The 19,003-nt window shown below is 42.3% G+C and overlaps 1 protein-coding gene across 3 annotated transcripts in view; it reads left to right on the forward strand.

The window, feature by feature from the left end:
- The first annotated feature begins 16,199 nt into the window (after nucleotides 1-16,199).
- Nucleotides 16,200-19,003, forward strand: part of REPS2 (RALBP1 associated Eps domain containing 2) — a 97,775-nt gene continuing 94,971 nt past the window's right edge. For 2 of the 3 annotated variants that reach the window (XM_048287009.1, XM_048286998.1), the window contains exon 1: nucleotides 16,200-16,475. In XM_048287009.1, the coding sequence (XP_048142966.1) occupies nucleotides 16,251-16,475 (225 nt within the window). In that variant the 5' untranslated portion in view covers nucleotides 16,200-16,250. The remainder of the gene's footprint in view (nucleotides 16,476-19,003) is intronic. The other variant, XM_048286990.1, reaches the window with a different exon arrangement.

The raw sequence follows: 19,003 nt of genomic DNA on the forward strand, positions 1-19,003 counted from the left end.
TCCGAGGCTATGGCCCCAGAAAACTTTGAGCTGCATGCCAGATTTTCTCTCAAGTGCATTACCTCAAGGGACATCATTTGAGTGTAACTAATTATCACTCTGCAGTGAAGTCAACTGAACGTCTTCTTACATGCCTGGATACCTGCCTTTGACCCGAGGCTACTACTGCTTTCTAACCAGTGTTCCTCCCAATATCCCAAAGAGGAAGGTGGGTGAATGTCTCACAGCTTACATGAAGATACAAAGATTATATGAAGAAGTAATACTTTTTCTTGTCAAAACTGAAACTTCCACCCCTCCTCCTCCCCCCCCCCCCTCCCCCCCCCACCCCCACAAACCAAGCATTCAAACTCAGTTCTTTCAGCAGGTCACTCAGAGTACAAAAACATGTTAGTGATAACTAATGTAAGCCTTGAAAATACATATTTCAAGCTATTTCTTCTTGCTGCATATATTCAGGGATGCAGATGTGTTGTGTCAGGTCAGTTGCAGAATAAAAGGGAACCTTTCACACATTTTCCCAAGTTCTACATTTTTAGTGCACATGAAGAAATTTTGATAATGACCTTTTAAAATCTATACTTCATTATTTTCTCCTAACATTAGGCACACTAGGGTTTGGCACTATTTCAGTGTACTAGTTTGAAAACAAACCAGTGGGAGGCACCAAGTCAGAATAACAATTTAATGGAAATTAAAGAAAAGGGGAAAAAAAGGTAAAAGAAAACACTGTCAAACTGACAGAGTCAAGGTACAACCTGACACCCTGTTAGGCAGGGTGGTGGTAGCAGTCTGGTAGAATGGTGGCTGCAGTCCTCTGAAGCAGTGATCCTGTAGTAAAACAGTCTGCTCTTCCTCAGGAAGTCCAGTGGTAGCTGTGTAGCTCCTGTACGCTGGAAATCCAGTGGGAAGCTGGTGTCTCTGGTGTTCAGCCTCAGATTATATCCACGATGGGATGCTTGGTTCCTCCCTCTGGGTGGAGCATCTCACAATGGGGTAGTGAGTCATGAGGCCAAGTGTTGATTAGGCTCATTAACAGAAGATAGTCCGGAGGGAGTTATCTCTGAGTCAGGCAGCAGGACAATGATGGGCAATTAACAGAAAGATAGTCTGGGGGGAGGAGGCAAGGAAACACTGCCCCACCTGATTTCAACAGCTGATGGGGATGGTAATAGAATACACTGCAACCCAGGACATTCAGTTATTAGAGGTTATTGACCATTTCAAACTGACATTCATTGTCTCTGAAAATAAAGAGTATTCAGTTCAAATTGCAATAAATTTTAGTCACAAGACAGGAATTGCCAATGTAAGAGATTTACCTCTGAAAGATAGCCTGATGGAAAATGTTTTGTCATCTGGGATATGGGATTTTTATCCTGGCTTGAATCAGTCTAGTGGAGCTCTGTCTCAACAAATGCATCTAGCCAAGTAATGAAGGACTGTGGAGCCAAAGGAGTAGTTTTTCTTTTATGACTCTTAGAAAGGTTTGGTTTATTAGATTAGATTTATTTAAGTGGCTTGCAAGCAGTTAGTAGTCACTAAAATTACACAGCACTTAAAAAATGTTTGTGCAGTAACTAACTTGCTGATCAGCTGTAGAGTTTAACGCTGCATTTATTCCCTTTGGTTTTGCAAAATTGTAGCTTAGGTCTTAGAAACACATTCAGTAAAGCAATATCTGCAACAACATAAATTGTTATTGACCAACACTTTGTTGTCCTCCTGCCAGAGGTGAACACAACCACAATTTCAATGTCCTCCCTGGTGGAATCAGTAGAACAAAATGGTCCTTCAGCCACTTTGTTGTGAAATCTAAAAGTTTAGTAACAAAACCCAAATTACTGTGAGAGGCAGTTGATGCTGAGCTTCTAGATTTCATATGATACTGGCTTAGAATCACATAAACATTACTCGTAAGGGATTTGGAAAATGTAACTGGGTCTGGGCAGTGAGGAGAGTAAGGATTGGCATCATCTTAATCACTGCAACTGTTTCTGAAATGAAAAAGCACACAAGCCTTGGAATTCTAATCTGCCATCACAGTAATTTCTGTACCACAGCTTTTTGTCATCCTTTACAAACCCCTTGGAAATGCTGATAGGAGCGTTCAGAATAGATATGATGCTCGCTTACATCTGTTCCAGAAGTATGGCCATTAGTCACTCAGGAGATAGTTTAGGGAAAAGTTTCTCTTTTCCACCATCTGGAAAAGGAGATACTATTTGATTTTTGCCTTGAAATGCAGCTTTCAAAATATTGAATTAGAAAGTCTGCATGACGAACAAAAGGCTAGAAGTTCACTGATTCTAAAATTTAACAGGTGTTACGTTTTTGTGCCATAAATTGTCAGTTGTCCTCAATAAGAGGTAAAAAAATGAGTAAAGTCCTCCCTAGGATTTAATAAATTGTAATTGATAGCATGCTAGGGCCATGAAACATCTTCACAGAAATGCATCTAGGAGCAAAAAAGGTACCAGACCAAAGAAGCTTTGAGGTTCATTGAAAAAATGAGGTGCTGTTTCCCATTCAGCACTGTATATGCACAGCATAAAAGCCACAGAAAACTGAGGAGGAAAACTCTGAAAAGACTAGCAGTTATCTTCCACTGTATTTTTAGCGTGGGATCATAGCCAGACAGCATCACTCAGCAGCTTCCCATGGTGTTCCTTGGTTCAGCCAGACAATCTGAAAGCCCAAGGAATGACTTTGCACTTGTGCTTGTACCAAGCAAGCTGCAGGAGGCTTTCCATCCTTCCTTAGCACAGCCAGTGGTACTAAGAGTTGTATTTGTCAACAGCTTTGTATTGCTCTCAGTATCATGCCAGCTTTCCTTGCTCCTGAGGTTTCTGCTGGCAGCACTGTCCATGCTAATGCTGCTAACAGCACTGCAGCTGAATCACTGTGAGCAAGATTCTTTACAGTGCACCAAACTCAGGCTGACTCAAAATAGCAGTGATGCACTGTCATCAAAAAGAATCTGCAAGTAGAAGAGCTCTCATTAAAGCTGGTCAAAAGCTTCCCAGTGGGATTAGCTCTGCTTCTTGTATCTAGCAGGGGTAGAGAAAATTTCTCTTTTTGATACAGTAGTTTTGTCTAGAAGGCTGCAGCTATTTGCAATACTCACAAGTAAGTACACACCATTGAGGGTGGAAACATGAAAAAATACTTAGTGGGATATTTTTAGTGATGCTATAGTCAGAGTATTCACCTTTCCTTCACCAGCTGTGGGATCATGGTCAGGTCACAGAGCTCACTGCATCTCTACCCTAAGGCAAAGACAGAGGTATAACCTAAGTAGGTGTACTGAAGGTAGCTTGAGACTAGCTAGAGACTTTAGGAGATGATACACATAGGTCAATAAAGGTTCCAAATCCCATTTAAAAATTCAGGTAAACATTTGTGGCTGGCCACACCGAGATGCTGCAGCATCTTTCTCCAAACCATGTGCCCCTAAGTTCACTCTGGAGTGTCTCTGCAGGCTGTAGTCACACACTGATTGCAGTATGGACACATCCTCAGTACTTTTAGTGGTCAAGCTCTCTACCTGTTCATCAGGGGTGACTGGAAATCAGAGGGTATTTGTTAAAAGGAATTTTACATTGTCTGCCTAGGGGACTCTACCGACACAAGATTATTCTCAAATGATATGTGGAATAACAGTTCCTTTTCCTGCATTAGTATATTCAACTTTGCTAGTGAGTAATACAATATTAACAAACATTCCTAATTCTGTAGCAGTAGTTGTGCACACATGGAATCCCTCTGAAGAACTAGCCTGCAAATTCTCAGTGTTTTACTCCAGACTCATTTACAGGTTCCCTGGCTGGAAGGAGGTAGTTCACTGTTATTTCTAGAACAACTCCCCAAAACATTTTAAATAACTTTGATATGGCTTCCTCCACATATCTCCCTCTTGAGAGACCCCGACTGAAGGCCTGTGGCTCTTCTGCTGGTAATTCAGGATCTTCTTTGCTGTAAGTCCCATCCCAGCTTTTCTGTCTGTGCAATTTATTAAATACAACGTTTACTACCTGATTAAGACATTTGCCTGCTTCCTCACACCTGCCAATAGTAACATTTACATACTATGTGAGCTTTAGGGGCTTGCTTGAAAGCTGAGGTGTTACTGGATCTGAGCAGGCAGGTATTTTGAGAGGAGAGCTACAGGCTCTTACCTTGCTTCAGATCCCTGCAGCCTTCTCTACTGTCAAGGAAAACTCTGTGCTTCCATCCACATCCTGTACTAGCCAGAGCCAAATTGGCACTCCTGCTCTGCAGCAATTAACCAAAGTGGCATCTCTTATGATGCTGCCAGTGAGACAGCACAAGGATATTAAGTGCCTGCAGTTTATGCTCTGCCTCGGGTGTGTGTGTGTATGTGTAAGTATGCCAAGGATCTGGCTGGATTCTAGCAAAACCATGCTCCAGCAGGTGTTTGCAACCCACAGATAAGGTGCAGAACCACCCCGGAACACTGGCCCTGCTGAGCCAGCTCTGGGGGGAACCCCAGACACCCCTCAGGAACACTCAGGAGGGTGTCCAGCACCACCTCATACTAAAAAATGGCTAAAACACCTTGTATTCTGCAGTATGCAACTTCAGCCATATGTGTAAACAGGCATAATCTGTTCTTTTTCACTGGCCACAAGCATTTGTAATCTATATACCTGCTGAATTTTTTTACTTTGCATTATTTTCCAGAGTACTGAACTCAAGTGATTTTTATATTGAAATTACTTAAGGGGTACTGATAAACAAAAAGTTAAAAAAATTATACTGACATTAAATCCCACCTTGCCACCAACCATAATTCTCTGGGGTCTCAAAGGGAACCAACATAGCCTTCCTCCCGAAATCCTCTCACTGCCCTTGACAGGAGGCAATTTTATTTAATGAAGACACCCATACTTCATTATAAAGGTGTCAAGTGAATTATTCATGAGCTCCTTTGTCTCCGAAGCATTCCAGCTGCTTCATCTCATTGTAAAATTGTAAAAGAAAATTAAAGTTTTTTGTGAAAGTGCAGCTGTTGCTTTGAAAAGCATCTGTTTACCAACTATTACTGAGAGGCAGTAACATCCTCAGCTTTTGCTGTTAAGTAGCAGAAGTAAAAGACCAACAGAACTGGGCAAACAGATACACTGGAGAGAAACAAGCATAACTGATAGCATCAGCGCTGTGAGGCAATCAATATTCAGATATTTTTAGGTGCTTCATGTTCTGCAATTAATATCTTGAGCAGTATTGAAAAAAAAGGAAGCAGCTGAGCTTTTTTCCTTTCTGTATTCCCCTTTCTTTTAACATATGACTGTGCTTTACTGTGAGGAATGTTGTTACAGACCAGCCCTGTCATTAGTGCAGTACGTTGATAGGTATCTTTACTCGTGAGAAAACCAATATAGTCAGCACGGCTGTACGTAAACACAACAGTCTGCATTTCATCTGATTCGAGAGCTGAGATCCACATGGGCTGATTCAATTACAGAGTAGAATTCCCGGCAGCAACCATGGTCCTTATTCTTGCTGCACTGGCTACATAGTTACTTAAATTTGCACAGATGTGCAAAAGTGTTGCAAAAGAAAAGATGATTTTTTTTCTTGGTGATATTTTAGTACTGTGGAAGTAGAAGTAAGCTGTATTTAGAAATATGGTTAAAAAAATTACCATACCTTTAGAAGTCAGACCAGACTGCAGATATCTGTGCCTATGCATATTTCTACAGAGTAAGGCCACATCTACCAAACTGCAGATAATCTGGTAAATGCCATCACTATTTAGCAAATATGGCTGAAAATTAAGGAATTTATTTTACCTTTCACTTTTCAGCCTCTGTGCCCATAAAAGGCCAGAAATAACATTGTGTAGGCTTCTTGCTTGTGACATTTCCTAATTGTGAGGCACTTTATTTCTTAATCTCAATATTTATTTTTTGGAAGATGTTTTATCTAAAACAATCCTAATACAATGACATCTATCATCACATATAATTTTCAGTTATCAAACCAAAGTAACATTTAAAAATGTGATCATAATCGTAAAGGTTCAAACATAAAGATAAGAAAATATATATTCATAAAAAAATTACTCTCTTCAGTGTGGAAGTATATTTCAATTACTCCTAATTAATTCTGGTTCTGCCGAGATTGGTATCTGGTTTAATATATGCCAACTGCATGCTAGTTTCTTCCTCCTGAGCATGAAGATTTTTCTCAGTTTTAATTTAACTGATAGTATAGGATTTGGCTAATTGCTGCTGTGGCAGCTATAGTGCTTTCTCTTCCTGTAGCATAGAATGCTGAATTTCACAGATGATCCAGAGAAGCTACAAGCAAGTGCTTTTTGAATCCAAGCAATATACATCTGCCCAGGACAGAACTTCAGGAAAGGAAAGAGGGATCAACAAGCTGATTCTTTTCCATCAGCAACCACTGGACTGCAGAAAGCAAGAAAAAAACCCTGAAAGTTCTACAAAGGAAGAAGAAAATGTTTCAATAACGTTATGAGATTGCCGTGCACCGGCTTGAGTGACTGCTGCAAATAAAACCTAATGCTGACATCTTCAAGCCTTCAGAAGAGAAGAAGCTTTTTGACTAAAGCTTTCTGCCACTGTTGTGAAGGTAGAGACAGACCAAAATTAGTGTTCCTACTGGGGAAAGTCTGGGGGCACCCGAGTATCCAGAACAGATAAAAATGTGGGAAAGACACAGTTCAGAAATTTTGCTTCCCAAAATTCTTGGGGTTTTGCGGGATTGGTTGGTTGGTCTGGTTTGGTTTGATTTTCTTTTTTTTTTACATTAGGAATGCTGATAAGTAAATTACTTTCCATTTCCATATCACTGCTGAGTTTTCTCAGGATAATAGGATTTTTCTGAATCTATAGGATCAAAGATTACTACAGCTGACATTAAAAAAAAATCCAGAAAGGAGAATCTGTCCTTCTTGCAGACTTCAGCAGCTATAATATTTCTTGCACAGTTTTGATTTGTAACTACTCCAAGCAGCAGACTCTCTGAACATCTGTTCTCTGAATGTCCCAGAAAGACTGGTTTTCTAATGCAAATTTCAAGCACATCTGATATTACCCTGCAATACCATCATCTTTGCTCTCCTTGCTGAATTTTTTTTAATGTGGATATCTTAGAAGAAATATACTTGTCTGAAAGCTGATAATTGCCCATATATTTTTTAAATTCCTACACATTTTTTAAATATTGAAGGATTTTGCAGAACTCATACCCAGTCATCCTGCTTAGCTATTCTTTTTAGCTTTCCCTTTTGTTTGTATTTAATTTTCTTTCCATGGCATTTCTTATAACTGGAAAAGTTGTTCCACTTTTTAGATGAGGACTTTTCATTTAGATGCCTGCTCAAGATGCACTGTTCCATGAAAGCCTCAATGACAATTCACTAAAATAGAAAATCATATTGAGATCAAGCCTCATCTGGCATGCTCATTTATTATGAATCTATTACAGTGCTATCTATCTTTTAGCAAATTTTTAGACTATTAACCAGCACATGTTTAACCTAGCAGCTGTGTGTAGCCCTGTGTAAATTCAGTATTCCTTCATGGATTTTAAAGGTAAGCAAGTACAAAAAGATCTTGCTCTCAGGGAACAGGATTACCTGACTGTGTTTAAGTACCAAGAGCTAACACAAGAAAGACTCAGTTATTCTACAAAGCACAGTAAAATTTCCCTCCCCTCTGCACCCCCCCCATCCGATACTCTAGTTTTGACTGTAGATATTCATACTTTATGAAATTATTCATATTTTATTCCAATATGGCTAGTTAATACAACATTGACAGCATAAATATGACAGTCACTCTTTTCTAGAAATAAGTAGACTCTTCTGTAACTATATTAGGACATACATTTCATAAAACTGTATCTTATTTACCTTGAAAGACAAAAAAAAAAAAAAAATTAGCAAAATCCTCCACCAAAAGAAACAATCAACCAACCAACCAACCAACCAGCCAACCAACCAGCCAACCAACCAACTAACCAACCAACCAGCCAACCAACCAACTAACCAACCAACCAACTAAACCCCCCAAAAAACACAACCAAAAAAACCCAAACCAGGGTATCTGAACAATTCTTACTCCTTCAAATCAACTACACTGCAAATACATTCATTAAATTATAACCAACATGTTGGAAATGTTCCTCCCATAAAATATCCACAGTTTTAGAGAAGGCAAGTCTTGCCAAATGTTTATTATTTAAACTAAGTGCAAAGTACAACAGTGTTCAGAAATACAACTGTTCAAAAATGCTTGTCTGCTTGCTAGGAAAGAGGGTACATATTCACTAGAAACCCAGGGATTCCAGGAGCAGGGGCTTTGCTTTTGAGCCATCCTAGTTTGAAATGCTTCACCTGTCCTTCAGCAGATGCCTTTGAGGTTTCCACAAGGCTACAAGATATGGACACTTTTAATACCTTGATATGTAAAAGCAAAACCACCAGACATCCCTGGAAGTTTTAATGTAGAATGGGAATCTTTTGTAAAACCTTTTGTCACTAGCTGTGATTTTTCAGGACAGACTAATCCTGAATTTCACTGCAGTGTTCCTGCACCTGAACAGGAGGGATTGAAATATCGGTTATGAGCAGAACTGGAGTGGTATTGTAGGAAATATTTGTAAACTTCTAACTGACCAAGCATGAGAGAGTAGCTACACATCCTGTGGCCCAATTCCAATTGTTTTTCTAATATTAGGGCCAGGAGCAGCTGATGTACCACACCCAGAGCAGTAAACAGGAAAGGCTGCATCTATTGCTTTGTCCTGCTGTGCTGTGTGACAAGGGCAGACACAGGATATGTCCAGGCAGATCCATGCGTGCAAACCTGAGCTCTTCAGTGCTGTGCTCAGACAGGAGACAGGTTGCACCAGTGGAGAGAGCTTAAACTCTGCCTATGCAGAGATGTCTTTCATTCTTTTTTTCCTTTTTTTTTCTTTTTATTTGCTCCCCTTCACCCTTTCAGAACACCTCAATGCCCAACAATCTCACAAGAGATTGCATGTATCTCACAGGAGATTTCCTGTATCTCACAAGACTGGAGTATGATTGGAAAATATTTTCCTTTACTACTATTAAATAATGTCTACAGGGTTGCACAGCAAATGTAGCAAATGTTGGAGCAGTACCACACTCTTCTGAGTCTCACTAAGAAACACTCCTCAGTCATAAGACTAATTTATCTTTCTTGCACACACATTTCTTCACCATGATGAGATTTAATATCTCATCTCTGTACTGAATAATAATATGTCAGCTGCCAACTGCCTGGAATTCTTACACTGAAAAAATGGTGAATGTATATAAATGACAAAGCAAATAGTACTCTAACAGTATTTAGTCTTTCCCAGTCAAATACTGGCAATAAGAACACATGTAACTAAAAAGATAAGATTTTTTATAATAATTGACATGATATTGGCTCAATAACAAAAAGTATATATGCACAGACTAGCCTTTATTTTAGGTCTGATTCTATTCCTATTTTAAATTCTGGCTTTAGATACCTCAATATCAAATCTTTGAAGGACTTTAAATATATTGCAAAGAACAGAAGCCATTTCTCTTCTCACATTGCTATAAATTAAGAATACCTTTGGTGAAGCTGGGCCAGAGTGAGGAAGCAAGCTGGCAGTACTCTGTGAGGAGTGGGTCAGCCACCTCTATTCCCTCCTGGAGTCTGCAAGCAGGAGACATAGCTTGAAGTGGGATTTGGGGAGACCGTCTTGTTCAATGCCGCAAGAGGCTCCCAGGGGAAAGCCGTTCCTGGGACCATGCCATAAACCATTTGTGTTCTGTCTTCACTGTGGCCCAGGTCAAGGTGTGTAATCCATGTGGGACCTCTTGTGTTCAACTCTGCAGCTCTGCCTTCTACATGAGACAGAGGCAATGAATTACCTCTGTGGTACCTTCCCCTGCTTGCTGGCTGCTGACCATGAACAGGCTGGTGATGTCTGGGCTGGAAGTGACATTGAGAGGCCAGCTGTGGTCTATGTTATTTTTCCTGTGTATCTCCTGTTTGTGGCCTCAGGGGCTCTGACTGTCCGACGCTGCCCCTGATATAGGAGGGCTTTACTAGAAAACAAGAAGACATTCTCCTGTGCTGCTGAGAAACAAAGCCTGATCCAAGCTAACACCACTCAGGTCTCTCAGGTTTCTTGTCTTTGAAAACAATATCCCAAGTATCTGTTGTGAACTTAGAGTGGTGGTAGAAGGGAAAGGAGGTTCCCATATGACAGTGTTAGAGTGGCTGTGCAGCCAGGCTGTGGCTGGCACATCTTGGAGCTGTTCCACCAGCCCATCCATGCTCCTGAGCCCTGCCCTGCCGCCCTGCACCAGGCACAGCTGCCCAGCTCCGACAAACCCCACTTTGTGAGAGGTTGTGAAGAGGTAGCGAGGCTGGGGCATGGTGCTGCTGGGAAATATGAACTGGCTGTGTCTTTCTCCATCTTTGCATGTGGGATTTGAGAGTTGGAGGTTGCTATCACATTGCAGGACTGGCTGCTGTTACAGTGCCTTTTGTATAAAAAGCCACACAGTGACAGTACAGGCCCTCTCAGGCTGATGCTGAATGAAAAGCTTTGTCATGTGCAGGTTACAAGCTTTACAGCACAGTGCATGCTCCTGCTGAAAGTGCCTGCCACGATACTTTCTGCAGCTGCAGTGGTGTTGTTGAAGCTGGTTTTAGTCTGGGAAAATGAGTCATAAGTAGAAATTATTGTTGGTATATGTCCACTGTCTGTACCAACAGCAGAAGCCAGAGTGAATTGCAGCTGATTTGTTTGTGGTTAATATTGAGTTCATGAATGAACTGGAGGACAAGGTGGACCACTTGCTATGTTAAAATGTAACCAGGAAAACGGCATACGGGCATATACTATTTGCCCAAAAGACAACTTACTTAGGTCAAAACTACACAGGAAACTTGAGACTGCAGTAGCAGCGCTGAAAGCCCTTTATGGTCAATAGGTTATCTCATAAGTGAACACTTATTAGAACTTGTTTCCAAGTCTAAAGGCAAAATTTTGGGAGGCAAATTAGCTGCAGGACACACAGATGAGTAAACGTACAGTGATTTTTTTTACTTGTTATTTCTTCAAATGTAAAATACCCATTTTACTTTGCATTAATGGTTCAATTGTAGTGATTAATGTCTCTGTGCCTCTCTGTGATTATTTTTCACTTAAGAGTGTGGTTACCAGTAACAGATAAAAGAAACAAGCTATGGTACATCAGCTGCCACACAAAGCACTAAGAAATTTTCTTTAATTATTGTCTGAGCTCTTATAATAGCCCCTTCTTCCTAACATGTGTTTCTCTCTTTGTCCATGAGAATAGAGTTAACTTTCAGGATATATTGAAAGTTCTACATTTTATCTTGTGTCTGTGGAGGAAGACATTCATAAGTCCCTCTTTTATTTTATTTATTTATTTATTTTTAAATTTTTCTGTGTGGGACTTCCAGGATCATGTAGATTTTCCCTTAGCATCATTTCTTGGTTCAGGATTTCAGGTGTCTGATGATACGACCTTTAGGAACCATCACCCTGCAATACAGTAAGGTTTGTTGTGTTCTGGTTGAAACCTGGTGTTTGAATAGTTGCTGAAGGCTTTGTGAATTTCCTAAGTTAAAGGACAAATGATAGAGGAACAACATGTTCTAGTGCTTGGTTTGTTGAGTGACCTTTTGCTTCTGCAGAATACGAAAGTAAGTGGATAATATTCCAGAACTAAAACTAAAACAAACATGCACCTAAATTGTTTTTCAATTTCACATGAAGTCTTTATTTTAAAAGAAATAAACTGGAGGCACTGTGATGCAAATCAATGGAAATGTGGCTGTACCTCCCTGGAAAGTTACCTAAAAAGCAGTGTACTTTTTTTGTCCTTGCTCTTACAAAGATGTGTGCATGGGCTTTGCCTTCTGCCACTAAAGCTCATACTACATGCATAAATCTTCATAAAAGGACTTTATAAAAAGGCTCTCTAAACACAACTGGTTGTGACATCATTTTAGGTTACAAAGCTTTCCTGGAACCAAGAAACTGCACATACCAGTAAATCAAAACAATTCAAGTATTTATTGTTTGCTAGAAAAAATCATGTCAGTTATGTAAACTGGATTGAAATTTTACTTATGAAAGTATGGCTTAGATCTGTGTGTGGTCCTCTTTCCCTCCTTCCCTCCTCTTCTTGCCTCCCTTTCCCTCCCCTCTCCTCCCAACTAATTAATATATGGATATTTGTCCATCTAATTCTCGATTATGTATTCAGTTGCTTACAGAAAACAAACGACCTGCCACGAATTGCATCTTCCACAATGTGCAGTTTATGATGCCATCTAGATTTTGAAAACAATTAATTGGTCAGAGTAGAAAACAGTTACTATTTCTTAGGTTTTTTCATGCATTAAAGGTGTTAACAACCTGGACAACAGGGAATCAAATTTTACAGTTCATTAAGCATTTCTCCTGGTTTTCTTAGAAATGGGATCTCTTCATGTAAGCAACAATGCAAAGAAGAGTATGAGTATTTGCATGCTGAATCTATACACTAAACAGCAAGCTTGTCAAGTATATTCCAAGCATGTCTGATACCATGGCCAGGAAACATGCCCCACCAGTTGCTTGTCATCAAAGTCTTCTTTGATTTTGCAAAGAAAGTAAATAAAAATTGTTATGAGGAACAATGGGTGAGATTCACTTGAGCTGGTTTGGGAAAAGCTAAATCACAGTTTTCCAGCCAACCATTTGCATGAGTTTCCAAAGCTTTGCTTGGCGATATATGGAATTTTTCCACTGTCAATGGAAAGCAGCTGCCATCCAGATCTCATGCCTTTTGGACCAGGACAAGTCCAACATGATCTCAACCCTAAGACTAGTGAAATAACACATGAATTTGAGTGACTGGTGTTTGGTTGTACTGCTCAAATAAAAATTCCCAGGATCTCCTAAATACTAAAGTATTGGGAGAAATCTTTTACTGGAGGTTATACATTATGTCATATTATACATGACAATATATATATCAATATATATAAATTATTCCAGTTTATATCCTGAACAAAAATATACCTGTCAGAGACATTACTATTTATTTCCATTAGCACATCTTTGGAAGTAGTATTTATTTTGGTTTTATTTTTTTTTTTTCTGTGACCTCGGTCTCCCTCCCACACGTGATCACACAATTGTTTGCAGGACTGCTGCTGGCTGACTTCAGAGTAAGTAATTGCATTACTAGTTGGGTGGGGAGGGAAGGAGGACCACACACAGATCTAAGCCATACTTTGATAAGTCAGATTTCAATTCAGTTTACATTACTGACTATTTTTTCCAGCAAAAAATAAATACTTTAATTGTTCGGACTCTGATACTGATATGTAGCATTTCTTAGTTGTAGGGAAGCTTTGTAACCTTTAATGACATCACAACTTCCATGTAAACAGGAAGGTTGAATCTCTCTTCCTACGATATTTGTATGGCTTTTGTTATCATTAAGTGCTTCTTAGTCTGAGCTAATGTACCCCCACAGGAACTTTAACTTTTTAAAGGCTGTAAATGTCATTGCACAAGGCACACTGGACTGTACAGAAAGTGGCTCTGGCACATGGGGCGGATTAAAGCTCCCCATAAGCAGTGGGTGCAACAGAATAAGGCAGTGTGGTTGGCACTGCTGAGTGCAGAACACCTGCAGGGAGCAGGCAGACACCTGAGCACCCCAAAGGCGAACAGGGGTGGTCAGCTCACACCTGGTACACCTCTAGGCTCACACTTACTTTGCAGACATAAGAGGCATGGATTTCTCTGCCTCCTCCCTCAGCTTGTGGTGGTTCACTTCTTTCATGTCTTGGAGACAACATGTTGGAGATTACAATACTGGGGTAGACTGGTTGTGAACACAGCCACTGTGTCATTTCTGATGAGAGTGGGCTGTATGGAGAGAGGAATGCAAGTTTTAAAGGTCAAGGAAGAAGAGAAAATTGTCCAAAGGAGAGAAAAAAAAAAGCAGCTGTGTGTGTTGGCAGTAAGAGGTGTGGCTGGTGAGACAGACTATTGTGTTCTGGACAGTGTGTGTTTCCAAAATCTTCCTGCCAGGGTCCACCTTAGAAAAACTTCGAAGAACTGGCTGACACATCAGCAAAGATCCAATGGTGTTTGCTGGAGTGTTGGCAAAGGGCATATTTGTCGTGATGAGACATTAGCATCACAAGTATTGAGCTGGTCTCTTATCAGTGAGCATCTTCAGGCACATGAAAATGCACAGTTAACACAAATTATTCACAGTGTTTTCTTTTGTGTGTCAGAATAACATCTCTCCTGTTCAAGTTCAGCTGGAAGCCAGCTGTTCTTCCATAAGCTACTTTGAAGATATTTTATCACGAGAGTCATATAGTTAAATATGGCAACAGTTAGGTATGGCCCTACATCCTCTCCACATGGCTGGCACCATTTCCTCAGAGCAGTACCTTGTACCTGGATGAAGATACAGAAAAAGGCCAGTGACAGGACTCTCCAGGTTGAGAGTTGCAGTTGAGGGGTCATCCATTCTTTGCTCTGCAGAGCCTTCTCAAGAAGACTTGCTTAATTTTTTTTGAGCTACTATGGATATTTGCCACTTTAAGTGTGGCTACAAGATTCAGTTGCTGAAATAGTCTTACCCTCCTTCATAACAATATGCTTTAAAATGAGAAAATACCATGACAATCTTCTGTCCCTAAAAGAAAAAAGATTTCTCCATAACACTCCATCCTTAAACACAAGTATCAATTATTCACCTGCTAATAGCTGCATCTAACAACCCATTCAGCATTCCACACATTGAGAAGGCAGGAACAGATCTTCATTTCGAATTAGAGGAATTAAGACTTTGCATGTTTTGTGCAAGTGAGAAGGAGGCACAGATGTGTGGTGTGAAGATGATAAAGTAGCTTAAAAAAGATTTTAAAAGGAGGTAACGGTGTTCAGTTAACAAGAACAGAGGTGACAAGTTTATAATTTTTGTTTGGCCTTACAGACCATAAATGAACTATTTTCTAGTATAAATGTTATGTAAAATTATTACATTTGGATTTCATTTATTTTTAAGAGTTAATAGTAAAGAAGCATATAAAAGTTAAACCACACTGACTTCCCAAGTATTTTGCATTCAGTAACACAGGTAACAACGCTAGCCCGACATTGCTAACGGTACAGGACTGAAAGCAAACAGCAGGTGGTCTGATTTCTCCTGGGCCAGGCCATGTCTCTGCACCAAAGCTGCTGTGAAGAGAACTTGTTGACTCCTCTGTGGGTCACCGATATTTACAAGGATCGCCTTCAGGCTGATTAGCCTATTCTTTGAAATTCCCCAAAGAGCTACTGGGAAGAAAGGCTGCAAAAACCAGTACGACACACAACCAACCTCCTGGCTGAGATGTACCCAGCCCTCCCAGCTCGGTCGTGACCTGCCTGGCTTTTAAGGTGTTGCTCAACCTGTAAAGGGAACATTTACAGTGTCACTGCTGACAGAGGAGTAATAAAGAGGAATCTTGTCTCCATGAATAAGGGGCTCTTTGCCCTTCACCTTAAAGCAAAGACTATAGAGAACACAGTGAGATGCTTCTCTCTCAAACCGTCATGGCTAATTGATTAGGTCTCACTGCAGGGTATCGAATTATGGCATTTCTTTTCTGCGGTGCCCACGTGGGTGGGCAGTAGGTGGTACTTCGAAAACGCTACTGGTGAGCGATGCCCCGTCCCCGGCAGTGTTCAAGGCCAGGTTGGATGGGGCATTAAGCAACCTGGTCAAGCGGGAGGTGTCCCTGCCCATGGCAGGCAGGTGGGAACGAGACATTCTTTAAGGTCCCTTCCAATCCAAGCCATTCTACGATCTGGGGAGAAACCCGCGTGCTGCTGAGCGGTGGGCGCCGTCCCGCAGCGGGGCAGGAGCGGGAGGCCCGGGAGCGCAGACGGGCGCTGCCAGCCGGAGCGGCCGCGGGGAGGGCAGAGGCGGGGCCGGCGGCAGCGGCCGGGGCACTGCGGAGCCGGCGCGGCGCTCACCGGGCGGGGACTGCACCTTCCCCGCCGCAGCGCGGCACCGCCCCCGGCCCCCGCCACACCTCCCGCCCCACCTCCCGTCCCCCCGCCACACCTCCCGTCCCCCCGGCCGTCCCCCCGCTCCCCGGCGGCGCGGTACCCGCTGCCCTGCCGAGCGGCTCTGCCTGCGCCGCCCCGCCATGGAGCAGGGGCCGGCGGGGGGGTCCGGCCCCGCTGCTGCCGCCGCCGCCGCCGCCGCTGCCGCCGGCACCGGGGGTCTGCTCCTGCCCCTGAGCGAGACCGAGCAGCAGCGCTACTCCGAGCTCTTCTCGCGGTGCTGTCCGCCCCCCGAGGCGGCCGCCGGGGGCAGCAGCGTGGGCGAGCTGTTCCGGGCCTCCCAGCTGCCCCCGGACACGCTGCACCAGGTGGGTCCGGGGGTGTCCGGCTCCAGCTCCCCCCGGAGCTGCGGGGTGCGGGCGGTTTGGGGGGGTGCGGGACGGGATCTGCTCCCGCAGCCCTTCGGGAGAGGGACTGGCGCTGCCTCCGCCTGGAAGTTGGGGGCTGCGGGCGGGCCGGTGCCCCTGCGGTGCCCGCGGGGCCGGGACCGGGCACAGCCCTGTTCGCGGCGGGGCAGAGCGGAGCGGGGCCGGTCCCGCCCCGCAGCGGCGGTGCTGGAGCTGCTCCGTGCCCGCTTGCCTGCTCCAGACAGGCGCTGGCAGGGTCGGCGCGCAGCTCTCAGGGGTTCTGCCCTCCGGGTGTGGGTGCGTGAGAGGCCGCCCGTGCCCCTCTGTGCCGCCCGGTGCCGGGCTGGGCACCCGAGAGCGCTGCGCACCCCGCGGGCTCTGGGCGGGCTCTCCCTGTCAGGTCGGTAGTGCCGTCGCCTTTCTTGAAAGGGTCCCGAAAGTCATAAAGGCAGTTGTATGAAAGGACGTGCCATGTGCTAGATTCCTGGTTTACCACTGAGGGTTTTTCCCTAAATGTTGTTTCAATGGAAAAAAAATCCGTAGGTAAAATGATGTTGCGGTGTTTGTCAGTTCTTGAGCGCGAATACATCAAGGTGCGAAGTGCGAGGGTCTCACCCGTCAGAGCAGCAGAGCCCCAGAAGTGGTCCCCAACAGGGGCTGTGTGGCGGAGCCCTCCTGCTGTTTGAGGAAAAGCTTCTCCGGCGTGGGAGAAGGCTTGTGCCAGCCAGTTTCCAGGAAGAGGGAAGAAGTGGTCTTCTCCACCTGCAGATTAGTAATTTAGCTAACACACTATAGTTTCCTAATACTTCCTGAACAGAGATAGGATATTTCTGTTTGTTTGTTTATTTATTTATTTAACTTTTATTTTCAGGAATTTTGTTCTTCAACAGCTTTTACTTATCAAGCAGAAAAAAGTTAAGTTGAAATCGAGCTCATGTACCTTGGCACTGCCTGAGAGTATTCAACTCTACTGCTGTCCTGATAGCTGGTAGATCATTTCTTAATGGGTTATATAAATTCATATTGTACAGGGGATTCTGAACGAAAATTGTGGCGTTTCAAGAATATTTTTCTTCCTACTTGTGCTCTTTACCAGATCAATAAAACAAAAATATTACCAAGCACTGTATTACTACCTTGTATTGAGCCTCACTGTGACCTTGGTCTTGCAGGTGAATCAAGTGGTGAAAGTAGAGATTTCACATAGATACAGCACTAAGAGTGTTCTTCCTCTTTCCTCTTTTTGCAAAGAGGAAGCATGGGACATTTAATTTAAAGTAAGAAGGCTTATCAGAATAGTCACTTAATTTTTCAAAGAAGTATGGAAAAAACCTCTTATTTTCACGATTTTTCTTATTCTATCACTTAAGTGAAATTTATGATCATGTTATTATCACAGTTTGTTTTCAGGGTCGTTTTGATAGTAATGTGTGATTTAAGCCCGGAAATGGTGAGGTACCGATTTTGGCTTTGTTTTTGGATTTGTTTGTTGGTTGCTTTTAATGTTCTGGAGGTTTTTACTATTTTAGATTATTTCCAGGTATATTTATATGGTGAGGAGAACATTACTAGCAAACAAGCGTGTAATTGTCTTCAGGAATATTCAGATAATAAGGCCTGTGGGATCTGGGTCTGCTTCTCTTTTTCCTTCCTTCCTTCCTCCTCTTGTTTACAGGGTACTAATCACAGTGGCATTCTGCTCTACTGCTGGTGTGTCTGTCCTCAGAACCCACCGCTGTCAGGTATTCTTACATTTACTCAGACTTCAGGAAAAAATGAATTAAAATAATGAGTTAAAGAAAATAAATTGCAAATGGGGATTTTTTTGATAGGGAAAATCCCACAATGTTGTTTAAGATATTTTTCTGATGTTTTGTCTTATTATATTTCAAAAATTCAATTTAATATTTTCACTTTAGAAAATCCGACTATTCTAACAGTTAGAGGAGCAAGACACACAGATTCATGGTATATGTTTTCTGTTAGTACAGGAGACACCTATTTTAGGGTAAGAGAGCTCATTTGGGTTAAGATAACATGTTTTCTTTGAAATAATTTTTGACTATAAATGTTTTTTGGGGTTTTTTTAATGCTTTTAAAAATCCCCATCTGTCACTATTAGTGCTTCATATATAGGCAGCATCCCTACTGACCAACTGAGAAATGGTCATGCTGAGCTTATTCATGTCAGAAATGGGGAGATTTGGTTTGGAAAGCAATTCTGGATTTTTACTAAGCAGAATCTGCCCAGTCCAGAAGGTACTTAACGCCATTCTCTGGCCCTTGCATGGGCTATAGCAAGAGACAGTTGTAGATGGTTTTGTAAGCAATGTGCAATTTGCAGCTTTTTATTCTCAAGGCATTCACTGAAGAGTAGTTTTACAAATCAGGATGCTTCCGGAACTGACATCTAGTGCCGTGGCAGTTTCAAACCTGTGCTGTTGTCTTCAGTGTAATAAGTGGGATAAATCTTTGAGAAAGAAGGAGCT

Source organism: Corvus hawaiiensis, chromosome 2 (assembly GCF_020740725.1).
Source record: "Corvus hawaiiensis isolate bCorHaw1 chromosome 2, bCorHaw1.pri.cur, whole genome shotgun sequence".
NCBI classification, from domain to species: Eukaryota; Metazoa; Chordata; class Aves; order Passeriformes; family Corvidae; genus Corvus; species Corvus hawaiiensis.